The 20,934-nt window shown below is 32.9% G+C and overlaps 2 protein-coding genes across 4 annotated transcripts; one reads left to right on the plus strand and one right to left on the minus strand.

Moving 5' to 3' along the window:
* Positions 1-688: 688 nt before the first annotated feature.
* Positions 689-9,204, minus strand: LOC111399259 (anthranilate synthase beta subunit 1, chloroplastic-like). Of its 3 annotated transcripts, XM_023026531.1 has the most exons (8): positions 8,893-9,204; positions 8,730-8,800; positions 8,199-8,236; positions 8,008-8,118; positions 6,835-6,934; positions 3,915-4,050; positions 3,424-3,479; positions 689-969 (listed from the first exon to the last, which is right to left on the minus strand). In XM_023026531.1, the coding sequence occupies exons 1-8, from the start codon at positions 9,145-9,147 to the stop codon at positions 897-899; spliced, it is 840 nt and encodes a 279-aa protein (XP_022882299.1). In that variant the 5' UTR covers positions 9,148-9,204; the 3' UTR covers positions 689-896. The 3 variants fall into 3 exon arrangements, with proteins under 3 accessions (XP_022882299.1, XP_022882301.1, XP_022882306.1); XM_023026533.1 differs by lacking the exon at positions 3,424-3,479; XM_023026538.1 differs by lacking the exons at positions 689-969; positions 3,424-3,479 and adding an exon at positions 1,551-2,495.
* An 8,642-nt stretch (positions 9,205-17,846) lies between these two features.
* Positions 17,847-19,184, plus strand: LOC111406635. The gene is made up of 4 exons (XM_023036025.1): positions 17,847-18,125; positions 18,226-18,323; positions 18,438-18,556; positions 19,021-19,184. Exons 1-4 carry the CDS (start codon positions 17,847-17,849, stop codon positions 19,182-19,184), a joined length of 660 nt encoding a protein of 219 aa, XP_022891793.1.
* The last annotated feature ends 1,750 nt before the right edge of the window (positions 19,185-20,934 follow it).

Here is a 20,934-nt window from a genome sequence, read left to right on the forward strand (position 1 = left end):
CAATAGAAAGATTTAAATCCACTTTTTACCTCTTATAGATGTAGGGTACCTTTTTTCCCTTCTGTAAAGAATGAAATGCATAGGATACCATCCTTTTATTGCGGCATGCTCCTGAGATTTACAAATTCACAAGGGAACTCAGGCCCTACTTAGTTGACTAACAACAACAAAATCTTGCAAAACCAAGTTACGCCTTTTATTTTTTGAATAACTCATTCTCATTATCTTTCACAAGTCAAGTAGACAATCCCTAAATTTACATCTTCTGTCGAAAAATGCAATTTACATTTCCTTTGCGTCTCTCTATTGCAGAAGTTTTCGATTACTTTGGACATCTAAATAATTTAGATCTATTTACACCACAATTGAAGATGTGCTAATAATAATAAAAACGAACACACCGAATGGCACCGCTAATCCTATAACCATTATTCTTATTAGATTGCAAGGGATTATATATGTATATTTGCTTAACGTGCCTACTCATTGGCATTTTGCTACTGTGATATTGTATGCGCAATTAAAAAAAATTGCACTAAAATAGCTAATTTTAACTTTCCTTGATACCATCTAAAGTACCACGGTCCAATGCAACCTACATGACATGGTATCAAAGTGAATAAATTAATTTTGTCAAATACAACTGGTTGTATATTACGAAGCTGCAATGGCCATCAGACTCCCAAAATTAAAAAATTACTCATCTTATTTCACAGCACAAAGGGGCATTTTATTTATTTATGATTTAAAAAATTCTCAAATCTCTGCTAATAGGAACAAGGTCCATAGTATCTATATCTGAATTCAACTGTTGTAATAATACACAGAAATGAATGCTCCTTATTATGGAAATGCTGTGAGGTTGCATGTCTAAGATTCGGCTTCTTTTTTCTCTATCAATTTGACAAAATTACGGACGATAGTTTTGCCTTCAGTAGTGATGATGCTTTCTGGATGAAATTGGACTCCCTGCATTCCAGTAACAGAAAGAGTATTAGTTTGAGCCAGGGAGCGAACACAGAAATCTACATGCTGCAAGCAAAATTTAAATAAACGTAACAACAGGGATTGCGGCTAAGATGAATGACATAACAGCATTTCTTTCTTCAAGGAGTTGGTTAGGCCAGTTTTGGAGATAATCATCTGAGCAGACGATGTAGAGTGGAGAAAAAGGAGAAGTGGAGCATTAATGATTGTGCATAATGGACGGAGACTTGGATAGACATCGCCCTACAGATTCTGATGACACTATTTCTTATACTTGCATTGCTTCAAAGAAGGAGAATTGAAGAATGAAGGCCGACTCTTGAAGCATGTTATTGTGTTGCAGAAGAAATTCTCTGTACTCTCCAATCAATTACACAAATTATCCACACAAAACAAAATAAATATGCATAGCAAACAGAGAGAATGATTACAAGGAGAATTATGATCTTTGACAACTAGGTTGAATTGGAACAGTAAGCATTCCCAGTTGATCGAGTTAAAGCAATCAGGGTCCCAGTGTTTCTCACAGTTCACCAAGAAAAATAAAAAAATATGGGGATCAATTGTTATTTATAGTTAATATATAGATATCATAGCCCTTCTTTGCAATGGAGTGATTGGGGGGAGTTAGAGCTACAAGAGTGGAACTTGTCTATCATCATTGACAACTATGCTATTCTACAGTTCCCCAATTTCCTCGTAAACAGCTTCTAGATCGCAGGTTCTTCTGTTAAGTTTCTATTATTATGCTTCATGGAAACCGTGAATAGTCCTTACAATGACACCAAGAACCACGCTGAAGTTGCTACTATCATCAGTGAAACAATCAGCCCATTCACGTATTCCATGATGATACTGCAATATGAGATACACAAGGTTGATTCTCGATAATGACCAGTCCAAGCAACATTACCTTACCAACTAGACCAAAATGCTTAAGCTAAGCCTCGTGTATTACTCTATAACAATGCCATGAATCAAACATGGAGAATGAATACAGACTTCAAGTTGTGATTCACAAAACTGTGTGCTAAAACATGTCCTCGTTGCATCTGATGAGACTGCAGCATCTCATCTCCCAAAACTCTTGGTGCAAGTATAAACAATAAAGTCAAAACCAAATCACATCATCTAACAGTTTCCTTCACTAAGTTGTGGATATTTCAAGATATGGATCTTTTTTGTACCACTGTTTGCATCACCTACTGCTTCTCCGCTTCCTTCTAGAGGCATTTATCCGATTGTTCTGTAGTCAGTATTTAAGCATTAGCAATCCTATGACTGCATTGTGACTCTAGCATAATAAATATGCTGCCAGAATGCCCTTATCAAAATCCAATTGTTGCCCCATATAGTCCATCAAATGGGAAATTCTACAGATCTCCACCTCCTGCTAATTGGAAGTGGAATAGGATTATCGAAAACAAAGATATCCTCTTTTTCCATGAGCGTCATCTCTACTTCCGCCCAACAGTATCAAAATCAAAAGAAATTTAGCACCATTTTACCTCAAAACCACTAATAAATAATGAATGACTTGGAAGATTTCACCTGTTCACCAACTTCTAGGAATCTGCACAATCCCTAGGGAGAAAAGAGGGGAACTAGAGTACGTGAAGTAGACACCCAGTTTTATTTTGCTGCTAGCTCCTCTTATCTTCTTTTTTCGCCTTAAAAGGAAGCTTTTCAAACTCAAGCTTAATGAACACAACATAGAATATAGAGAGGTTTTAAAATATGTATAGTACTTCATCAACTATAACACAAGTTAAATTTGCTAACAGCTAAATAACTTAAAATTATTACATTACCCCTGACTGGTCAAGGATTTAGTCTCTTGAATCAAATTCACCTACAAATATATGTCATCTTGCTCATCCCGTGGTGCGTGTCGTGCCTTCTTTATCTTATTTCAACCCTCTTCCGTATTTTACTTCCTTAATATAACTAACAAAAAATATCAGGCAATGTTCTTGCCGCAGAACTTGTGAAATCAGTTATTTTAAAATGTATTTTGGAATCAATATAAATAGCATTAATAGCTAGCGAAACAAGATGTAACTGTTGGAGATTGGCAGGATCGTTTAGGTCCAATATAGGATTGTGATCTAACTGAGCCAGAATTATGACTTCATAAATTCAGTTTATGGTAGCAGGTGCTATGCATAAAAATGAGCATATGAACCTAAATACTCAAGGGGTTCAAATAAGCTACTTTACCCCAGTTTTTGATAATATACTGATTACTGATGTGATCATGTGACAAACAAAAGAAATGAAAATCCTTGAGAAATGAGCATCCCTTGATACTTATTCCTTTAAAGAAAGAGGCAAAATCCCAGATTATGAATGCAAAGTTTTTTTTTTCATCTCTCTGTTTTTCACAGTAACAAAGTGTTTATTGAGGTTTATCGGTATTTAGAATAGTGATTGGACCTGAAACTTGAGTGCTGATTAGTGATTGAAACTTTGCAGGTGCAGATGCCGTTTTCCTGAGAAATTAAAGATTAAAATGTGATGATTTCGACGTTCATTACTCGCTCACAACTTGTAAACTACATTCTAAAATAGAGATTTTGTCCTTTAAATCAATTAAAAGAACCCAAAATCTTAAATTCTTGGATCTTACAACCCTTAATCCAATACTATGATCTAATCTGCAAATCAATTACTTCTAATCCATTTGAAAAGATTACTTCTAATCAATTACTAATCTCTTGGAGCTATGTTTGACGTAAACTATATCCAATAGTCCAAACAGCTCTATCTTAATCAACACAAGAATACAGTGTAATTGGATGCACAAAATTTATGCTAAGCCTTTTCATTGTCACAGAACATGGAGTAGCATGAGACACTAAAGTAGGGAAGTTTGAAATACAAACTATCCTTCTGTCAATAAAGTAGCTGAGATGAACAGGATTTACCTGCAGATGTTTATATACTTTGTGACGTGCAGCCATTACTAGTCCATCCTCTGTCCATGCAGTTATCTCGAGTGCATCATGGGGAAAAGTTTCCTTTTCAATCACAAGGCTATGGTATCTACCAGCAGTAAAAGGACTGAAACAAATCACAAGGCACGTATCAACATACAGCTGGACAACATATAGCCCATTTGGCAATGGTATAACAAATTGAAGTTATCAGCAAGTAATAGGAATGAAACAATTATAAACTTCTGTGTCTTTGTTTTCCAAGTAAAATACAGTGGAATTAGATTTCTTCTATTAGAAAATGCAATCTATCTCACCTTTCCATGTAAAATGCACTAAGTCAGAATTTTTATATTTAGAAAAGTCAGGGAAGTACTATTAGCACGATACAAATGGCTTTTTTAGTAAATTAGGGTCCCCTGATAGCCAACTACTGTCTCCGCATTAATGTTATCATAACCAGACGAGACCGGTCACCGTAACCAGAAATACAATACAGTAGCCATTTCAAAAATTACGGAAACGTCCCATGAAGATTGTTTCCCACAACAAATTCCCCATTTTCACTCAAAAATAAATTTGTATCTTCCATTTTACCCTTCTATATTTGTATTTCCTTTAAAATTTAATTTATTAAAAATTTTGTTCTTTAATTTTAATTTGTTAAATTTTTGTACAATTATAGCCCCTGTTTGAGCCATATTTTTAGGGGAGAGAGTAGAAATTTTTGGACCTTTTTTTCAAATGTAGGTCCCACACTAGACACATTCAGTCAAAAATGGTGGCTGAAAAGTGCTTCAAACGGTCCATTTTTTCATTTTTAGGAGCTAAAAATGCCCTCCAAACAGGTCTATGATATCATAAATGTAGAAAAGTAAATTCCTCTCATCATAATACCAAAAAAATATAACAAAAGTAGCATTGAATACGGTGCAAAGTTTGGATTCTTTTTCTTCTCAATTTTCTAGTCAACATTTTTATTAATTTGTCAGTTTTTCTTCCAAATAAAAAGGTTAATTTTGTATCATTTGAGTTGTCAACGTTTGTTTAAAATAAACTTTTGAGGCTTACACCCCGAGTCTCATCAAAAGCTTCAAAGCTTAAAACTTTAAATGTCATTTGTGAGGCATGATAATCCTCATGCTGACTAAGGTGTTTGACCATTAGTCTCGCCTTTTTTAGACATGCATTACGGTCTTTTTTCTTTTTCTTTTTCTTTTTTTAATAATAGAACGTTTTATAGGTCTATTTAATGTCTTTATAAGAGGAAGGAGAAGAAGAAAACACCATTGGAAGTAGAGCGTGATGGCGGAAAATGAGAATGATTGATATTGACAAGGTCCCTTAAAGGTGTTATTAGTAGTGATGACATAAGAGAATTCTTGGTTGCTTCTACATCTAGTAGTAGATTACAATTATATTGTTTGTAGTTTATTATTTGCATTTTTTTCTTTTTGAATTTTTATATTCTTTTTTGAATTATTTATTAATTTGTCCAAGTTCACGAAAAGGGCTTAAAGGATTATGCCTCACCTCACGTATAGGTAATACGCCTTAACACAAGATTTATTCTTCTTAAATAATGGTTAACCATAATTTTCTTCAAGCTAAAAGAAAATTTTCTTATCTAAATTAAAATTAAGAAAAAAGAAAAATAAGGAACAATGTTTAAAATGGTCAAATATGATAAAGGAGAGGTTTTCCTTGGTGAAGCTTAATGTAAGCTTCGAAGCATTTCGAGGAGTAACGTCACCAAAATCCCAGAGAAATGTAAAATATTATCAAAATGAAAAATAAGAGCATGATAAATCATAAACAACAAAATTCATAATAGAAAAAACTTATAAAATAACAAAAAGTAAATTACTTTAGTTTGTGAGGTAGTAAACTATTAATAAGTAGGTACATGAGAAACATGATTTATTTTAGTGAAAGGGGGGTTTTCCCATAATGAATCAATCAGAACTTTAATGTTTTGTGGCCTATACCTAGAGCAAACAAAACTAGAAAATTAAGGACACACGCCTCACAAACCTTGAGAAGTGTGCCTCTCTCAACTAAGGCCTACGACTTCAAAAACTGTTTCACAATTAACGCATTAAAGCGCCTCACTCTGAAGCGACCTGTAATGCAAGCCTCAATAAGGATTTTTAAAACCATGATACAAAAAGAGATCGTTTCAGATCTAATATATAGATAAGGGCAAATAAAGAAATGAATATTTATTTTTGCCTAGAAGGGATGGTTCTGTAATTTTCAGAAAAGGCAAAAAGTAGCGAATATCTCAATATGGTATCTTTGATATAATTGGTTAAATATTGATATTCCCTATATGGAGTAGAACAAGTTCGTTTTGGAATTCTTGATGGTCGACAGTGAACACTTACTAGTTTTAGAAAAACTACTTAGTGAAGAATATCTGCTTCCATCAAGCTCCACATATTACGACAGTTCCCATTAATCGTAGATTCAGCATGATTGTAACTATGGGATACTCAATTTTAGAGATCTCATTCAATTCTTCCCTTCTCATTTAATTATTTCCTTTTCCTATACTATGTACAAGTACAACTCTAAAAATTCACACTACCTAGATAGACGTGTTGTGTATACTAAGCCAAATGACTATTGCATTATTTAATAGCAGGAGGGATTCTTTTCAGCCATTGTTGCTTACATCATAGGAAATTGAGATTTTCAATATGAAACAAACACGTGAATTTTACATTTTTTTGAACATACAACTTGAACTGGCAGCACCATTTAAGTATCCATGTCAGCAATAAAACAATGACACTCCTAAACAGGAAATATAGAATGAGAGAGCATATAATAAAGTTGTACAGCTAATCAACAACTTCAAACAAATCACAAGGGTGAATCACAACAAGGAACAGGAAAAACAACATACTTTGATAAGCCTGCTAGAATGCCTTCTTCTCCAGCCTCATTATAATACACAAGAGAACTTTTTCCATGCATAACACCGTAAGGAGAACGCACAATTTTTCCTGAAACAAAAATCCCAAGAAGTTAAATGAAGCGTCCTCTAAAACCATCAGTTAAAGAGAAAATAACCTATAAAACCATTACCAAATTCCCTCTGCAACGGAAAAACTCAAATGACAAAAGATGATGTAGAATATATTCAAAAATGAAGAGTATAGTAACTAATATTTCAAAAACCAGATTCAGACAAAGGTGCACCACTGCATTCTGGATGATCAAATGTCATCCTCTCACGGTTCACTACATACTAGCAGCACATACAGCTCTAATTATATTTCACTAATCTCGGCACCACAACCATCCTGCATTTACTATCCATCCGATATCAACTCCTCCAACTATTGCCTAGAGCTGTAGACAATAGTTCAGTGATATAAAAATGATTCTATTTTACATAGCTATTGGCTAGAATTGATAGTTACTCTCCAATGAAGGAAAAATTTTAAAATAGGTTTCGTTCAGTATGTAAAGACAAGGAGAAGTTTTCAGCAAAATAGCCACAGCCATCATTCTGCTTGTAACCATAAAGACAAGATGCCCCAAGGATATTTTAGATAAAGCTAGAAACTCTTAATTTTAAAATAACAATTGTGCTTATTAAAACTGAATAGATGCAAGTGTGATTGAAGCTGCTGTGTTTTCATGAAAATGAACTATGCCATAACGAGATAAGTCCTTTAACTTGGACATTAAATACTTAAGAAATATGAGTAAATACCTTGATGTGAAAAACCTTAATACTTATACATATAAACAAAAGAGGAAGGTAGTCAGTTTGAATCCAAATTTCATAATAACAAATTAAGCCCAGCTATATTGCACATCTATCATATGTTGAAGATAGTTAAAAGAATTATGTACTCTGATTTTATAAAACAGAAAAAGAAAAAGAAAAAGGATCCATGTTTCACCACTTTCTTAAAAGGTCCATTTAGCCTCCCAAAACTGTTGGGAATAACTGGATAAGAGTTAGTTTGTTCAAGTTAAACCTAAAAGAAAACAGTAACTCAACTGGGAAACGAGTACAGCTCTCTAATAACAAAAAGAATATCGTCAATGACAAATACACAATCACCTCCAAAAGCTTCCCCCATGCACTGCAGTCCCATGCACACGCCAAATAATGGTACACTCGGGCCAAGTTCCAGTACTGTCTGTAATGATATTCCAGAGTCCTGAGGAGTTCCTGAAATGAATTGAGAAAAATAATACTCAAAATAAGCTGCGATCATATAACATGAATGTAACATCTTGAAAAGTTCGCACCTGGTCCAGGCGATATCAACACTCCTCTTGGATTCTTCCTGTAAAAGTAGCAGGAAATGTTAATTACAACAAATAATCACAAATATTGCAAAGATTACACTAAGAACTCTTTAAGTGCTCACTTCAATAAGATTTTATGACCTTTCCAGTTTCCATGATACTGGTGTTGGCATATTTTAACATCCATTTACGAAAAATTGTTATTCACTTCCTTCTGATTTTGTTTAACCCCAATGGAATAGTATACAGAAATATATTCACCATTGTACACTAATTAAATTAACCAAACTATATGATTTCATTTAGTATGTTAAAAAAAATTTGCACGAAAACTGTTAATGCCAAAGAAAGGTATAAAACGGGAAGCATGACGCACAATACAGAAATATTGCACCATCCCTTCAACTTAAAATTTAAAAACTAAGCCGTTTAGTTCCCATAGAGTTTTTCTATATAAATTAATAAACAAAATTATGAAGAAAATACATTGGAATAAGAAAATTAGTGAATTAAGGAGAAAAGGATTTTTACCTTTTTAGCTCATTAACTGTGAGCTCATCATTTCGGTAGACCTCAAAATCACAACCCAGCTCGCCCATATACTACAAAATTCAGGGGAAAGAAAAGTGAGCAAACGTGGCAGCGATATGTGTAACTCGATTTCAACAAGAGAAAGACAAAAAAAAAAACTTACTTGGCAGAGGTTATAAGTAAAGCTATCATAATTGTCGATAACAATTATCGGGTTAGCGGCTTTTGGTGGTGCGGAATTGATCGGCACTTCAGAGGTCTCTCGAGAAATGGACAACGGTATTTTACGGGGAGCACGAGTGAAGTTGAGGCCATCGATTTTGGGAAGTAAATTCTGTGATGAGAAATTGAAGTTTCTCTGCGATTGAATGATAGAAGATTTTTCAATGGGAACTGAGGGAGTGACAAGGCGGGCCATGACAGTGACAGCGTCTGAGGGTTTGGAAATTTTGATTCGAGGCTTACTGATAATGGCTATTTGACTGAAATATATAAATACAAGACCACGTCATTCATTTTAGCCCTATACGGCAACGAAAAATATATCTAAATTTGTAATGCAATTTATTGTCAATATTTTTCATTAAAAAATATTTTTTTTACCCAAATTTCTACTTTTGTGTTGATGGATTAATATATTTTTTCTATAAAAAATATTTTCCTAATTTTAATCACGTGACCATATTTTCCTAAAAAACAAAGAAAATATGGCCCCATTTGTTTTTATTCTTCGATCAAAAAAATAAAAAACATGATCGTTATTCATCACATCAAATCACAATATTTGACTTCTTCTCTCTTATGTGAATCTCGTAACGACTATATTTTTCATTCTCATTCTTATAAGAATGAGAATCAAACAAGATATATATTTTCTTTAGGAGATAAGTTTTTATTTTTCAAGTAATTCACTTTCTATTTCTCTCTCATTTACTCCCTCTCTCCTACTTCTATCTACCAATAAAAAATGGAGAAGTATAATATTTTTAGGTCGAAAATAAAATCAATCAAACACACGTTTGATTTTGATTTTTCACCCCAAAAAATCAATTTTTTTATTGTCACTTTCCTAAATCAGCCACTTTTATCTCTAATGGTCAAAAAATTTATTTTCAAAATCACTACTAAACATGTCCTTAATTGATAATTTCCATGAAAATAATTTATAGGCAATTCAATTACTGATAATTTATTTTCTTTTCATGGAAATTCCATGTTTGGAATCAAACACGTTTTTCATGAAAAATATCATTTTTCAACCAAATTTATACTTTTTGTGTGTTTAATTGATAGCTTTTTCTATGAAAAATATTTTCCAACTTTTAGTCATGTGAATATATTTTCATCAAAAATAAGAAAATAATTAAATAAGAAAATAATTTTCTTTAGCGAAGAATGCTTTTTATTTTCTTGGTAATTCACTCTCTCTATCATTTTCCACCTAAATTTCTACTTTTGAGGTATTTGATTGACAATTTTTTTCATGAAAAATATTTTTCAATTTTTGATCATGTGATCATATTTTTCTCAAAAATAAGGAAAATATATTTTCTTTAGGGAGGGCTGATTTTTAGTTTCCAAGTAATTCACTCTTTCTTATATGTCCCTTCTCTCTGATCTATCTACCAATAAAAAATGGATACATATAATATTTTTCTAGGTTAAAAACTGAATCAATCAAACACATTTAACCCCATTTGGTCCCTTTTTTAAAATTAAAATGGGTGGAATAGTATCTCTTTGGAAAATGAGTAATTGAAAAAGAAGAAAAAACTTTCAGTTTACGTGTAATATTATTTTATATAATATTGTATCATTGAAAATATGAAAGAGAAAAATAAAATTTAATTTAATGGGAGCCAAACGAGAACTTAACTTATTTGTATGAAAACTAAATTGAAAACTAAATCAATCAAATAAGGGCCTATTTGATTGGTCCACTTTCCTTGGAAAATGGAATTCAAATTCCAACTTCCACCCATTTTGTGTTGTTTGATAGCAAAATTTTACCTGAAAAATGAATTCCCTCCCCGCACCCCACCCCACCCCACCCACGTGACCCATTTTTCATGAATTTGTGGGTGGGATATCAATTTCTACCTTTCCCCTTTTTTTAAAAAAAATTAATTTTTTTTTGACAAAGGAAACAAATTCTAACCACAATTGTAACAAATTATATTCATTTAATTGACAATTTCTATGAAAAATAAAGCTAATCAAATACCAAAAAAATACAAAACTTCAATATTTTTCAGGTGAAAATTATACCGATCAAATACATTTAAATGACAATTTTCAGTAAAATAAGTTCTAGACAATTCAATTTCATAAAATTCTTTTTTCCACCTAAATTTCATCATTGCAATCAAACGGATCCTAAGTTCAATTGCCTAGAAGTCAACTTATGGAAATTAGTAATTATATTGAAAACTAAATCAATCAAATAAGTTAATGGGGGTGTTTTACAAAAATTATAAATCCTAATGAATTTTGTGGATTTAAATAAATTTCCAAAATTTTCATAAGAATCTCATCAGATATGGTAAAATTTAAAAAAAAAATTGATTTTGTGTATTTTAAACTCGAAATTCATCTGAATCTTTTAAAATCACTCTATTAATGTTTTTTTTTTTTATAAATTCACTAGTTATTGAGGATATTTAAATTTTGAATTATTTCATTAAATTTCATTTAAATCTCAATTTGAGACATCTCAATTTTAATGGATGTCATTAAAATCCATTAAAATCTCAATTGAGAATACATTTAGAAAAACTTTAAAAAATTCATCACAATCTTAATTGAGACTACGCCTAAATCATTCGAATAAGTTAAATCAATCAAATAATATTTTTTAGGTTGAAGAATAAATCAATCAAATAAGTTCAATAAAATTTATTTTTTTCCATGCAAATTTCATACTGGCAATCAAAAGTACCCTTAATTTAAATCAAAGTCAATAATTAATTTCAACTACACAGGAAACATAATATATCAATCACACATTTCATCAATTTTTGTCAAAATCTACTAAAAATATGATTTTTAATCCCTACCAAACATAGGCTTAATTTGGGCTTTATTTTAAATTTAATGCATTTTTCCTTTTTTTTAAATCATATATTCTTAAAATAATATTATGCGTAAATCCAAAAAATTTTCTTATTTCTTAACAATATATTCTTTAATAAATAATATTACATGTAAATTTAAAATATTTCCTTCTTTTTTAAGCGCACATTCTCAAAAAAAAATACTATTTCAAAATACAATTTTCCCGAATTACATTTTAATGGAACCTAAACAAGGGCTTAATTGTGTAAAAAGTATTGATTCCAAACTTGTACCGACATTTTTTTATGTGCGTTGAATTAATAATATTATTATTCTTGCACAAAATACACTCATTGAAAGTGCACGCCTCTTCATCACCATAGAGAGACATAATTTCATCACTCCCAAGGACCAGCATTCCTTGGTAAACATACGAATAGTAGTGAATGCACGAGGTATGGTATACAAACCCACACGAAGAACACTGATTAAGTTAGCAAGCACAATGATGATAAATGTAATTGGAATTTAACATTCACAAAAAATAAAAAGTAAATGATACTGACATGGCATAGGTGAATGAAGTTCTCATCATTATCAATAAGAATTAGGATTGGCGGCTTTTCGATGGTTGAAATGGATAATGGATGTACAGGTCACTCCAGAAATGGATGAGAATACTTTAGGGAGACTACGTGCAGAGATGAAACTTAGGCCATGGATATTGAGAGATGAATGTGGTGATGAGAGAGGGTTTCGATGAGTGTACGAGAGAATGTTATTTAATCAGAATTGTGGGAGCTACAAGGCTTACCATGGTAATAGTAGAGGGTGTTTGGAAATTTAGATTTGGATGGATTAAGCAAGATATCAACGATAGAGATTTTTGTGTGAAACATGACATCACGTGATCTAGTTTTCGTTTTAGTATTAAAAGAATTGTATGAATACATGTCCAAGATCAAAGATAAAATCATTCATGAATAATAAGTCCAAGAGGCAAATAAGTCGCACATAAAATATTTAAGAGGTCTAGTCAGATAGAAAAAATATAGGGCCTGAACATTATACTTTAGTGTGTAAACGCTAATTGTATTCATTTGGAAATGTTCTAAATATCCTTAAATACAGAAAGGTAGGTCACATCAGTTATAGACAAATTACTTTGAATTTTGTTAAAGAACAATATCATTCTCAATTATGCCATAGGAGTACTTGAGTGTAGCATGCATCTTGTATCCAATATAGAATTTGTCATGAGAGGTGCTGTTTGCAGGCTTAAAGTCAAAGGGGGCTGATGCTTGGCCGCCCTAGATTTTGCCCTGGCTTGGCATTGAGAGATTTCCATTTGTCATTACCCCATCTGGATTACTTTCCCAATTATTTATTTTATTATTTGAAAAATTAACACTTTTCATTTAGTGAGAACCATTAAAAAGCCCTTGAAAATGTCTGAAGCCATTGCAAAAGAGAATAAACCAAGTGTTGCGCGAGTCTGTGTTGTACGCGACTTTTTATAAGTCTTCCAATACTCGAGTCGATCTGCGATCGAGTCCACGAGGTGGCGACATGAGCAGAGAGTAACTCAGCACGAGCCATTGGAGTGGGAAGTGATTTTAGCATCTAGCATTTGCACGCTATAAAGTAATATATTTCTTTTGAGAAAGGGAAAGTCTGGTAACTATGTTTGTAATTTGTATTCGCAAGAAATAATTGAAATGTCAATGATCCTTAAGAGAGGAGTTGTTAAGCTGAATTACCGAATGATCAATTTCTGCCTTGCTACTACTGTTCAAAATCATCTTGTCAACGTACACAATAATAAAGAGGATGTAAACTCAAGAAAATCTAGAGAATAGAGAAGAATCTGCACAAGATCGAGTAAAACCAAATTTAAGGAGAGCTTCTGTGAATATACCAAACCAAGCTCTTGGTGCTTCTTGTTAAAAAAATGAGCAAATGACTCACTTTTGGAAAGATTTTCGATGGGACTTGTTGGTCCAATTTGAAATATCAAAGTTGATCATTGTTCTCCTTCAGGAGAGCATCGAAATCATATATTTATTTGTCAAAATTGATGAATGGATGAATGAGAAGTTGAAACTCAAAAATCGATAAAACCGGAGCGCTTACACCTCTACTTTATGTGGGAAAATAACACTGGTTCCACATAGGAAAATGAAGAAAGTATTAACCACTTTAAATATGGCTATACATTGGAAATGTATAATCATGTGTAGTATAGAGGCTCTCTTCACGTGCGCGCGCAGGGGGGTGCAAATCACGGACCAAAATTTCCTTCGGACCTTGAACATGTGTGCGGGTGCGACTTATGTACACGAATGTTCTGTCCACGTTTTGCAATTTTTTGTTTTCTTCAAATGACCTTTGAGTTTCCAAAAACTGTCGAAACTGAAGTGGCTCCAGTGTTTATTGCCATGGAGTTATTGGACAGATTTACGTTATATTAAATCTCAATTTTCTAGCAATTTAGACACATTAAAAAAATCTCTCTGCCTCGCACACCAAAAAATACTCGAGTTCTGTATTATTTTACGGTCTGCATATTGCATTATTTTGTTCTATCTGCATATACATAATCTTGAGGCAGTGATATTGTTTGAATACAAACTCAGGTTTTACCGTTGTATCATGGAAAACAGACGCTCGGATTAGACTCGGGCACTTACGGTGAGGAAGCGAATTTGTTTTAAGGAAACTGTACTCGCACAATCCTCGGGTTGAAATTTTTTATTTACATATCTACAATTTTTTTTTTTGCAAGTTATTTATTTATCTTATGATTTACACGTTTGCAATTTACTAGATTCATATATTTTGCAGTTTATTTGTTTTTATATTTATATTAGAAATCAAAATTTATATATATATCTGAATCTTCTTGCTAACAGTTGGTAAATGCAATTCGGTATATGTATGATACATATACGGTTTTTCTATTGAAAAAATTCTGTGTTATTTTAATAAAAATAGTTTGTGCTAATTTTACGTATATACGGTGAGCTTCCCTGCCAAATACAGTGAGTTGTCATATGCGGTGATCTGCATTGCTATATACGGTGAGCTGTCAAATACGGTAAGTTGCCTGCAAATACGGTAAGCTTCCTGTAAATACGGTAAGCTGCATATACGGTATATTTAAAATCGATATCTAAATTACATATACAGTATGCGATAATCAAATTTTATTAACACCACTATATTCCAACACTTCTTTTAAGCCTTAAAAAGAAGTCCATAATGCGACTTGATGAAATCCCTTTGCAACTAAATGTGTCTTATGACATTGAAGGAACCATCTGCAATCCTTTTAATCCGAAACACCCATTTACAACCCACAAGTTCTCCTTGACTCGTAGGAGAAAAAAGAGACTGGGTTTGATTAGCCATTAAAGCATTATACTCAACATCCATAACGGCTTTCCATTTAGGTAACTATCATGTTTTCTTGATAGTTTTGGGTTCATAGTCTAAATTAGTCAAAAGCCAAACTTTGTCTGAAAATGTCATTCTTCAAACGTGCAGTCATGGATGTCTGCTAACCATCTCTTGTGGGTGAGACAGAGACGAAAGAAAAATGATATAACATTATGATATATATTGCAATGATGCTTTCCACTATTTATAACCAAGATTATGAAATAAAGATAGCTAAAATGAACTAATTTCTATTAAACTAGAAGTACCTATAATTTAGCTTAACAGTTTCTATCTTCTTAATCTTAACTGATGAGCTCCGGCTAGTATGCAAAAATGATTTTATCTTTAGTTCTAACAATGAGAAAACTACTAGGAAAAGTTGTTCAAGTTTTCGAGAGCTAATAATCGGGATAAAGCTGAGGCTAGATGTTAGGATGTAATCATGGATTCCATAACAAACAGAGACGGACCTAGGGGGGACTGCTCGGTCTAGTCTCAGCCCAAATCCAAGTTGTTTGTGGGAATTTTTTATTTTTTTCTTGAAGTAGCCCGGTTTAGCTCCATTCCAACCAAAGTCCAAACTCCATTCTTTATATTTTCTTTGCAGCCCACCGGCCCAATAACTTAATCCACTCCACCAATTTTTTAAAACCCTCATATTGGCTGAAAATATCTCTTCTTTCTCATTTCTACGGGCCCCGTCAAGTTGCCGACACGCTTTATTCAAGGACCAGGTTTGTCTCTTAATCTCTTTCACTCTTTGTCTTTATATAAATTTTCTTCTTGTTTTTTATTCTATTTTCGATTTTTGCAATATATCATTATATTTTAAGGTTTAAGTTGGCAGTGGGCTTAGGGCTAAGAAATTGAAATTGGAGAGTGGAGGGTTTTCCATTTGTGAATTAATTTTAAATTCTTTGAATGAAACATTTTGCTATATTTTAATTTTATTAGTTGTATTTACAGAGAGTTCACTTTCTATGTTTTATGTAAAATCTTTAGAAAAAAATAATTTATTCTGTAAATTTTTTTTGCTCAGATTACTATGTCAATGCCCAATGGGGAATTTCCAAATTTATGAGTATGTTGATTGATGGTTGTTTATGTGTAGAATGAAAAATTGTGTTATTCCCCCCCCCCCCCTTTTTGGTGGGTGGGTTGCCAAACAAGAATAAACACGTGCTTAGCGATAAGGAAGGTTTATTGGTGAAATTCAAGAACCATGCCCAGATTGAATCAAGAAGACAGAACCACTGACTAATTTGCACTGCTATTAAGAGAATGTTTACTGCATTGGTTATTCAACTAACTTAGTTAATTATAATTAATTATTCTATTAAGATATCCAAGAAATTTAATTAACTAGCTTAACAAATAAATTATTTAGGTTGAACAATCTAAAATTTGATCAAGTAAAAGTGGACCCATGTGAAGATTTTGCATTATATTATTGTTGCATTGTCTCATTTTTTCAGTCTCCTATTTTTAGCACTTACAAATGGAAGATCAACATTCATCGAAGAGAGTAAAGACACTATTTTCATTCTTTAAAAAGATTGACGGTCAATCTAGTAAAAGTATATCTTCGAAAATTGAACACCCCTCAGCCTCAACTCCCATGCAACATCCTCCAAATCCAGCTCCAGAAATTGAACATTCGTCAGTCTCAACTCCGAAATTGCAATCATGCACTAGTATTGATCGGGATCCGGGGAAAAGAAAGCAAATGTTTGAACACCCTGCCAATCTACGAGATGAGATTAGAATTGCATATATAAAAGTTGGACCTTATCAGTTGAAGCTTGAGGAATATCCAAGGATAGAAGGAAAAAAACAAACTCGTCGCTTTCAGAAAAAATGGTTCATAGAATTTCCATGGTTAAAGTATTCTCCTACAACTGAAAATACATATTGCTTTTACTGTATTCTTTTTCAGAAAGAGGGAAATTCTTCTGCCTGTTCGGGATTGGTTACTGAAGGATATAATAAATGGAAGAGTATGAAAGATGGAAATAAATGTGCATTTCTCGTTCATGCTAATTCAGCATATCATAAATTGTGTGAGACTAAAGTTAAAGATTTAATTAGACCATCTCAGCATATTGACAAGGTAATGAATACTGTATCGAAAGAGGAAATTCGAAAACGTTGTTTGCGTATAATGACTTCAATTAAAAGTGTTCGATGGCTAGTATTTCAAGGTTTAGGGTTCAGAGGTAATGATGAATCTCTATCTTTACGTAATCGTGGGAATTTTATACAACTAATAAAGTACGCAGCAGATTTGAATCGAGGTGTTAGTAAAGTTGTTTGGGAAAATGCACCACAAAATGCCCAATACATTGCTCCAACCTTTCAAAAAGAAATTTTGCATATTATGGCCAATAGAGTACGACAAATAATTCGACAAGAAGTTGGGGATGAATGTTTTGCATTCTTGTTGATGAAGCACAAGACGCATCTAATCGAGAGTAGATGGACATTCTCTTGAGGTTTGTGAATAGTCATGGTAGTTTGATAGAACGTTTCTTTGCAATCAAAAGAGCCAGTGATACTATTTCATTGAATCTCAAAAATGAAATATGTGATGTTCTTACTTAATATGAACTTCAAGTAAACAAAATGAGCGGACAAGGGTATGATGGTGCTAGTAACATGCGAGGTGCTTGGAATGGACTTCAAGCATTGTTTCTTAGAGATTGTCCATGTGCATACTATGTCCATTGTTTTGCTCATCGATTACAGCTAACATTGGTCGCGGCAGCTAAAGAAGTCCATGTCATTTGGAACTTCTTTTCTCATTTGGACAAGATTGTCAATGTTATTACTTCTTCTCCTAAACGAGTTACTGATATGCAAATTTCTCATAGAGTGGAAATTCAACGTATGTTGGATACCGGGGTGCGTAAATTTGGAAGTAGGGCTAATCAAATAATTAATCTGCAATGATCGGGATTTACTCGTTGGAGCTCACATTACAACTCTGTAAAGAGTTTGATAGATATGTATGGTGCAACCTGCAAAGTGCTTCAATATATTTGTGATCATTGTTCAAATGGTAGATCTCAAGCTGAAGGTCGTGGTGCTTGCAAAAAGTTGGTGAGTTTTAACTTCATTTTTATCTTGCATTTGATGCATAAAATAATGAGAATCGGTGATGTTCTTTGTCAAGCCCTTTAAAAAAGATCCCTAAGACATCTTGACTGCTTTAAGGTTTGTGTCTATCACTAAACAATTGCTTCAAAAATTGAGTTATGATGATTGGGAAGAATTTCTTCAAGAAGTAAAACCATTTTGCTCAAAGAATAATATTACAATACCCGATCTAGAAGGTTTGTATAACACTGGCCGTTTTAGTGATGAAACTACAATTGAGCATTTTATCACCATATATTTCTAATGCAACAATAGATTTTGTAATGATGGAGTTAAATACAAGATTTAATGACATATCAGTAGATCTCATTTCTCTCAGTGCAATTTTGGATCCTAAAGATTCATTTAGATCGTTTGACAGTCGAAAAATTTGCACACTTGCAACGAAATTTTACCCTCAAGATTTTTCGAAGCAAGATATTATTACATTGGAATATGAGTTGCCACATTATGAGTTAGATATGAAGGGAGAGTGTCGATTTCAAGGGAGAGTCTCGATTTCAAGTATCTACATTTTCTGAGTTATGCAAACAGTTGACTGAGAGTGGAAGGTCGGAGATTTACATTATGATGATTAGATTGATTCGTCTTGTATTGACATTACCTGTTTCTACCGCAAGTACTGAATGAGCATTTTCAGTGATGAAACATGTGAAGACGACACTTCGCAACAAAATGGAGGATGATTTTCTTGCTGATTGTATGATACTTTTTATAAAAAGAAAACTTGCTGAGAAAATATATCTAGATTCTATTATCGATGAGTATTATGTTTCAAATCCTTGTCGGGAACGACTTAAATAAATAATGTTATTTAACGAGTTTTTTTAGTACATATAAATTTTATTACATTCACTTTATCAAGTACTTCCAGTCCCCCTATGAAAAATCCTGGATCCGTCCCTGATAACAAAAGGGTTTTTTTATATATATATCGAAAAATATAAATTTGTATTGATCAAAACTCGAATACAAATAAGGATCAATGTGCATCAATAGAGAAAAATGAAGCCAATGTTTAGGGAAAGAAATCAGCCGTGCAAGGAAAGGAAGTGCAACTTCAATTGGTAAAGGTTGGAGATGGCGACAGACTCAATTCAAACTTCAAATGCGTGTGTTTGTTTTTTAGTCTTAGTAAGATCAAATTACTCGTTAGAGTTTAATGAGTTCTAATACTGAAAAAATAGAAAATTCTCAAGTCATTCTGAGAATATAATATTTCCCCAGTCATCATTTTTCTTAATATAGGGAAACATGTATGATAATACAACTAACAAAAAGGGAAAAATTCTCCAGCTAAAATGCAAAAATCTAGCCTTTCAATCAGCACAATAATAACGAGGAATATTATACTGCTTTCTACACTCTCCCTCAAGCTCGATTGAAGATATATTGCACTCCAAACTAGTCACTAGCTTATCAAAAAGTCGTTTTATGCAATTCTTTATTAAAATATCCGCCACTTGATGTTCTCTTTGAGCATGTGACATGCACACTTTATCCACCTTCTACCCATCTTTTATAAATTGTATGTTTACCTTAACATGCTTAATCCTATCACATTGAAAACGATTATGAACAATACTAATGCTCACAGAAAATTTTCATGGCAGTAAAGTAACAATCTTCTTGTCTTCTTGTAGTCTCTTTACCAATAAAATCTCACAAATGCCACGAGTTACAACTTATTCACTACTTTGCATCACTGCTTGCTTGTTCCTTCTCCAAGCACTAAATTTTCACCAACCATAGTACAATAATCAGAGTTAAATATTCTATCCACTATAAATTAGCATCAGTTTAACGCTCAATCTACAAATGATTATGTTTTTCAAACATTAGCCCTTCGCCAGGTGTTCTCTTCACACACATGAGGATTTGATAAGCAACTTCAAATTGTTCCTCCCTTGGTAAGTGCGTGAATTGGCTTACCATGCTAACTGCAAAAGCAATATTCGATCGATTGAGGATTATGGTATTTTATGACTTGAATAATTGAAGAAGATTGAGAACTGTGTATAGTGCAAATGGTTCAATTTGAGGTTGATTCTTGATGCATACAAAATAGTTTTATTCAAGTTTTTGTTTGAAATTTTCAAATTCATTAATTTGAATTCTACAATGTTAGAAAAATGGTTAATTACGTCAATGATTACCCAAATTATTTTCTTATGGTTTGAGTCACTCAAGTTTCTAACTATTACACTTGTTACGCCTTATCCAATGAGGCTACATGCATCGGTCACGTGGTAGCCAGCTAGCAAATTACATTGGTCGTGCACTCCATGTAACTATCTCTACCTAGCCTAATAGAGGCCATTAGACATAGATAGTCAAAGTGATGCACCAACTCAGTTGATGTGCCATGAGAGGCTGACCCTTCATGATAGAGAGGAGGTGCCATAACTTGCAGTAGAAATAAATTGAAGTGATTAGACTCTCAACAGGAGAAGTCATCTTCATGTGTCACCACTTCCAAAAATTTTCCGTTCTAATACTCTATCCGAAAGTTATCGGTATTTATCAAATCTGTTCCTATCTAACGGAACGCTAT

This window comes from Olea europaea, chromosome 1 (genome assembly GCF_002742605.1).
Source record: "Olea europaea var. sylvestris chromosome 1, O_europaea_v1, whole genome shotgun sequence".
In the NCBI taxonomy this organism is placed as follows: Eukaryota; Viridiplantae; Streptophyta; class Magnoliopsida; order Lamiales; family Oleaceae; genus Olea; species Olea europaea.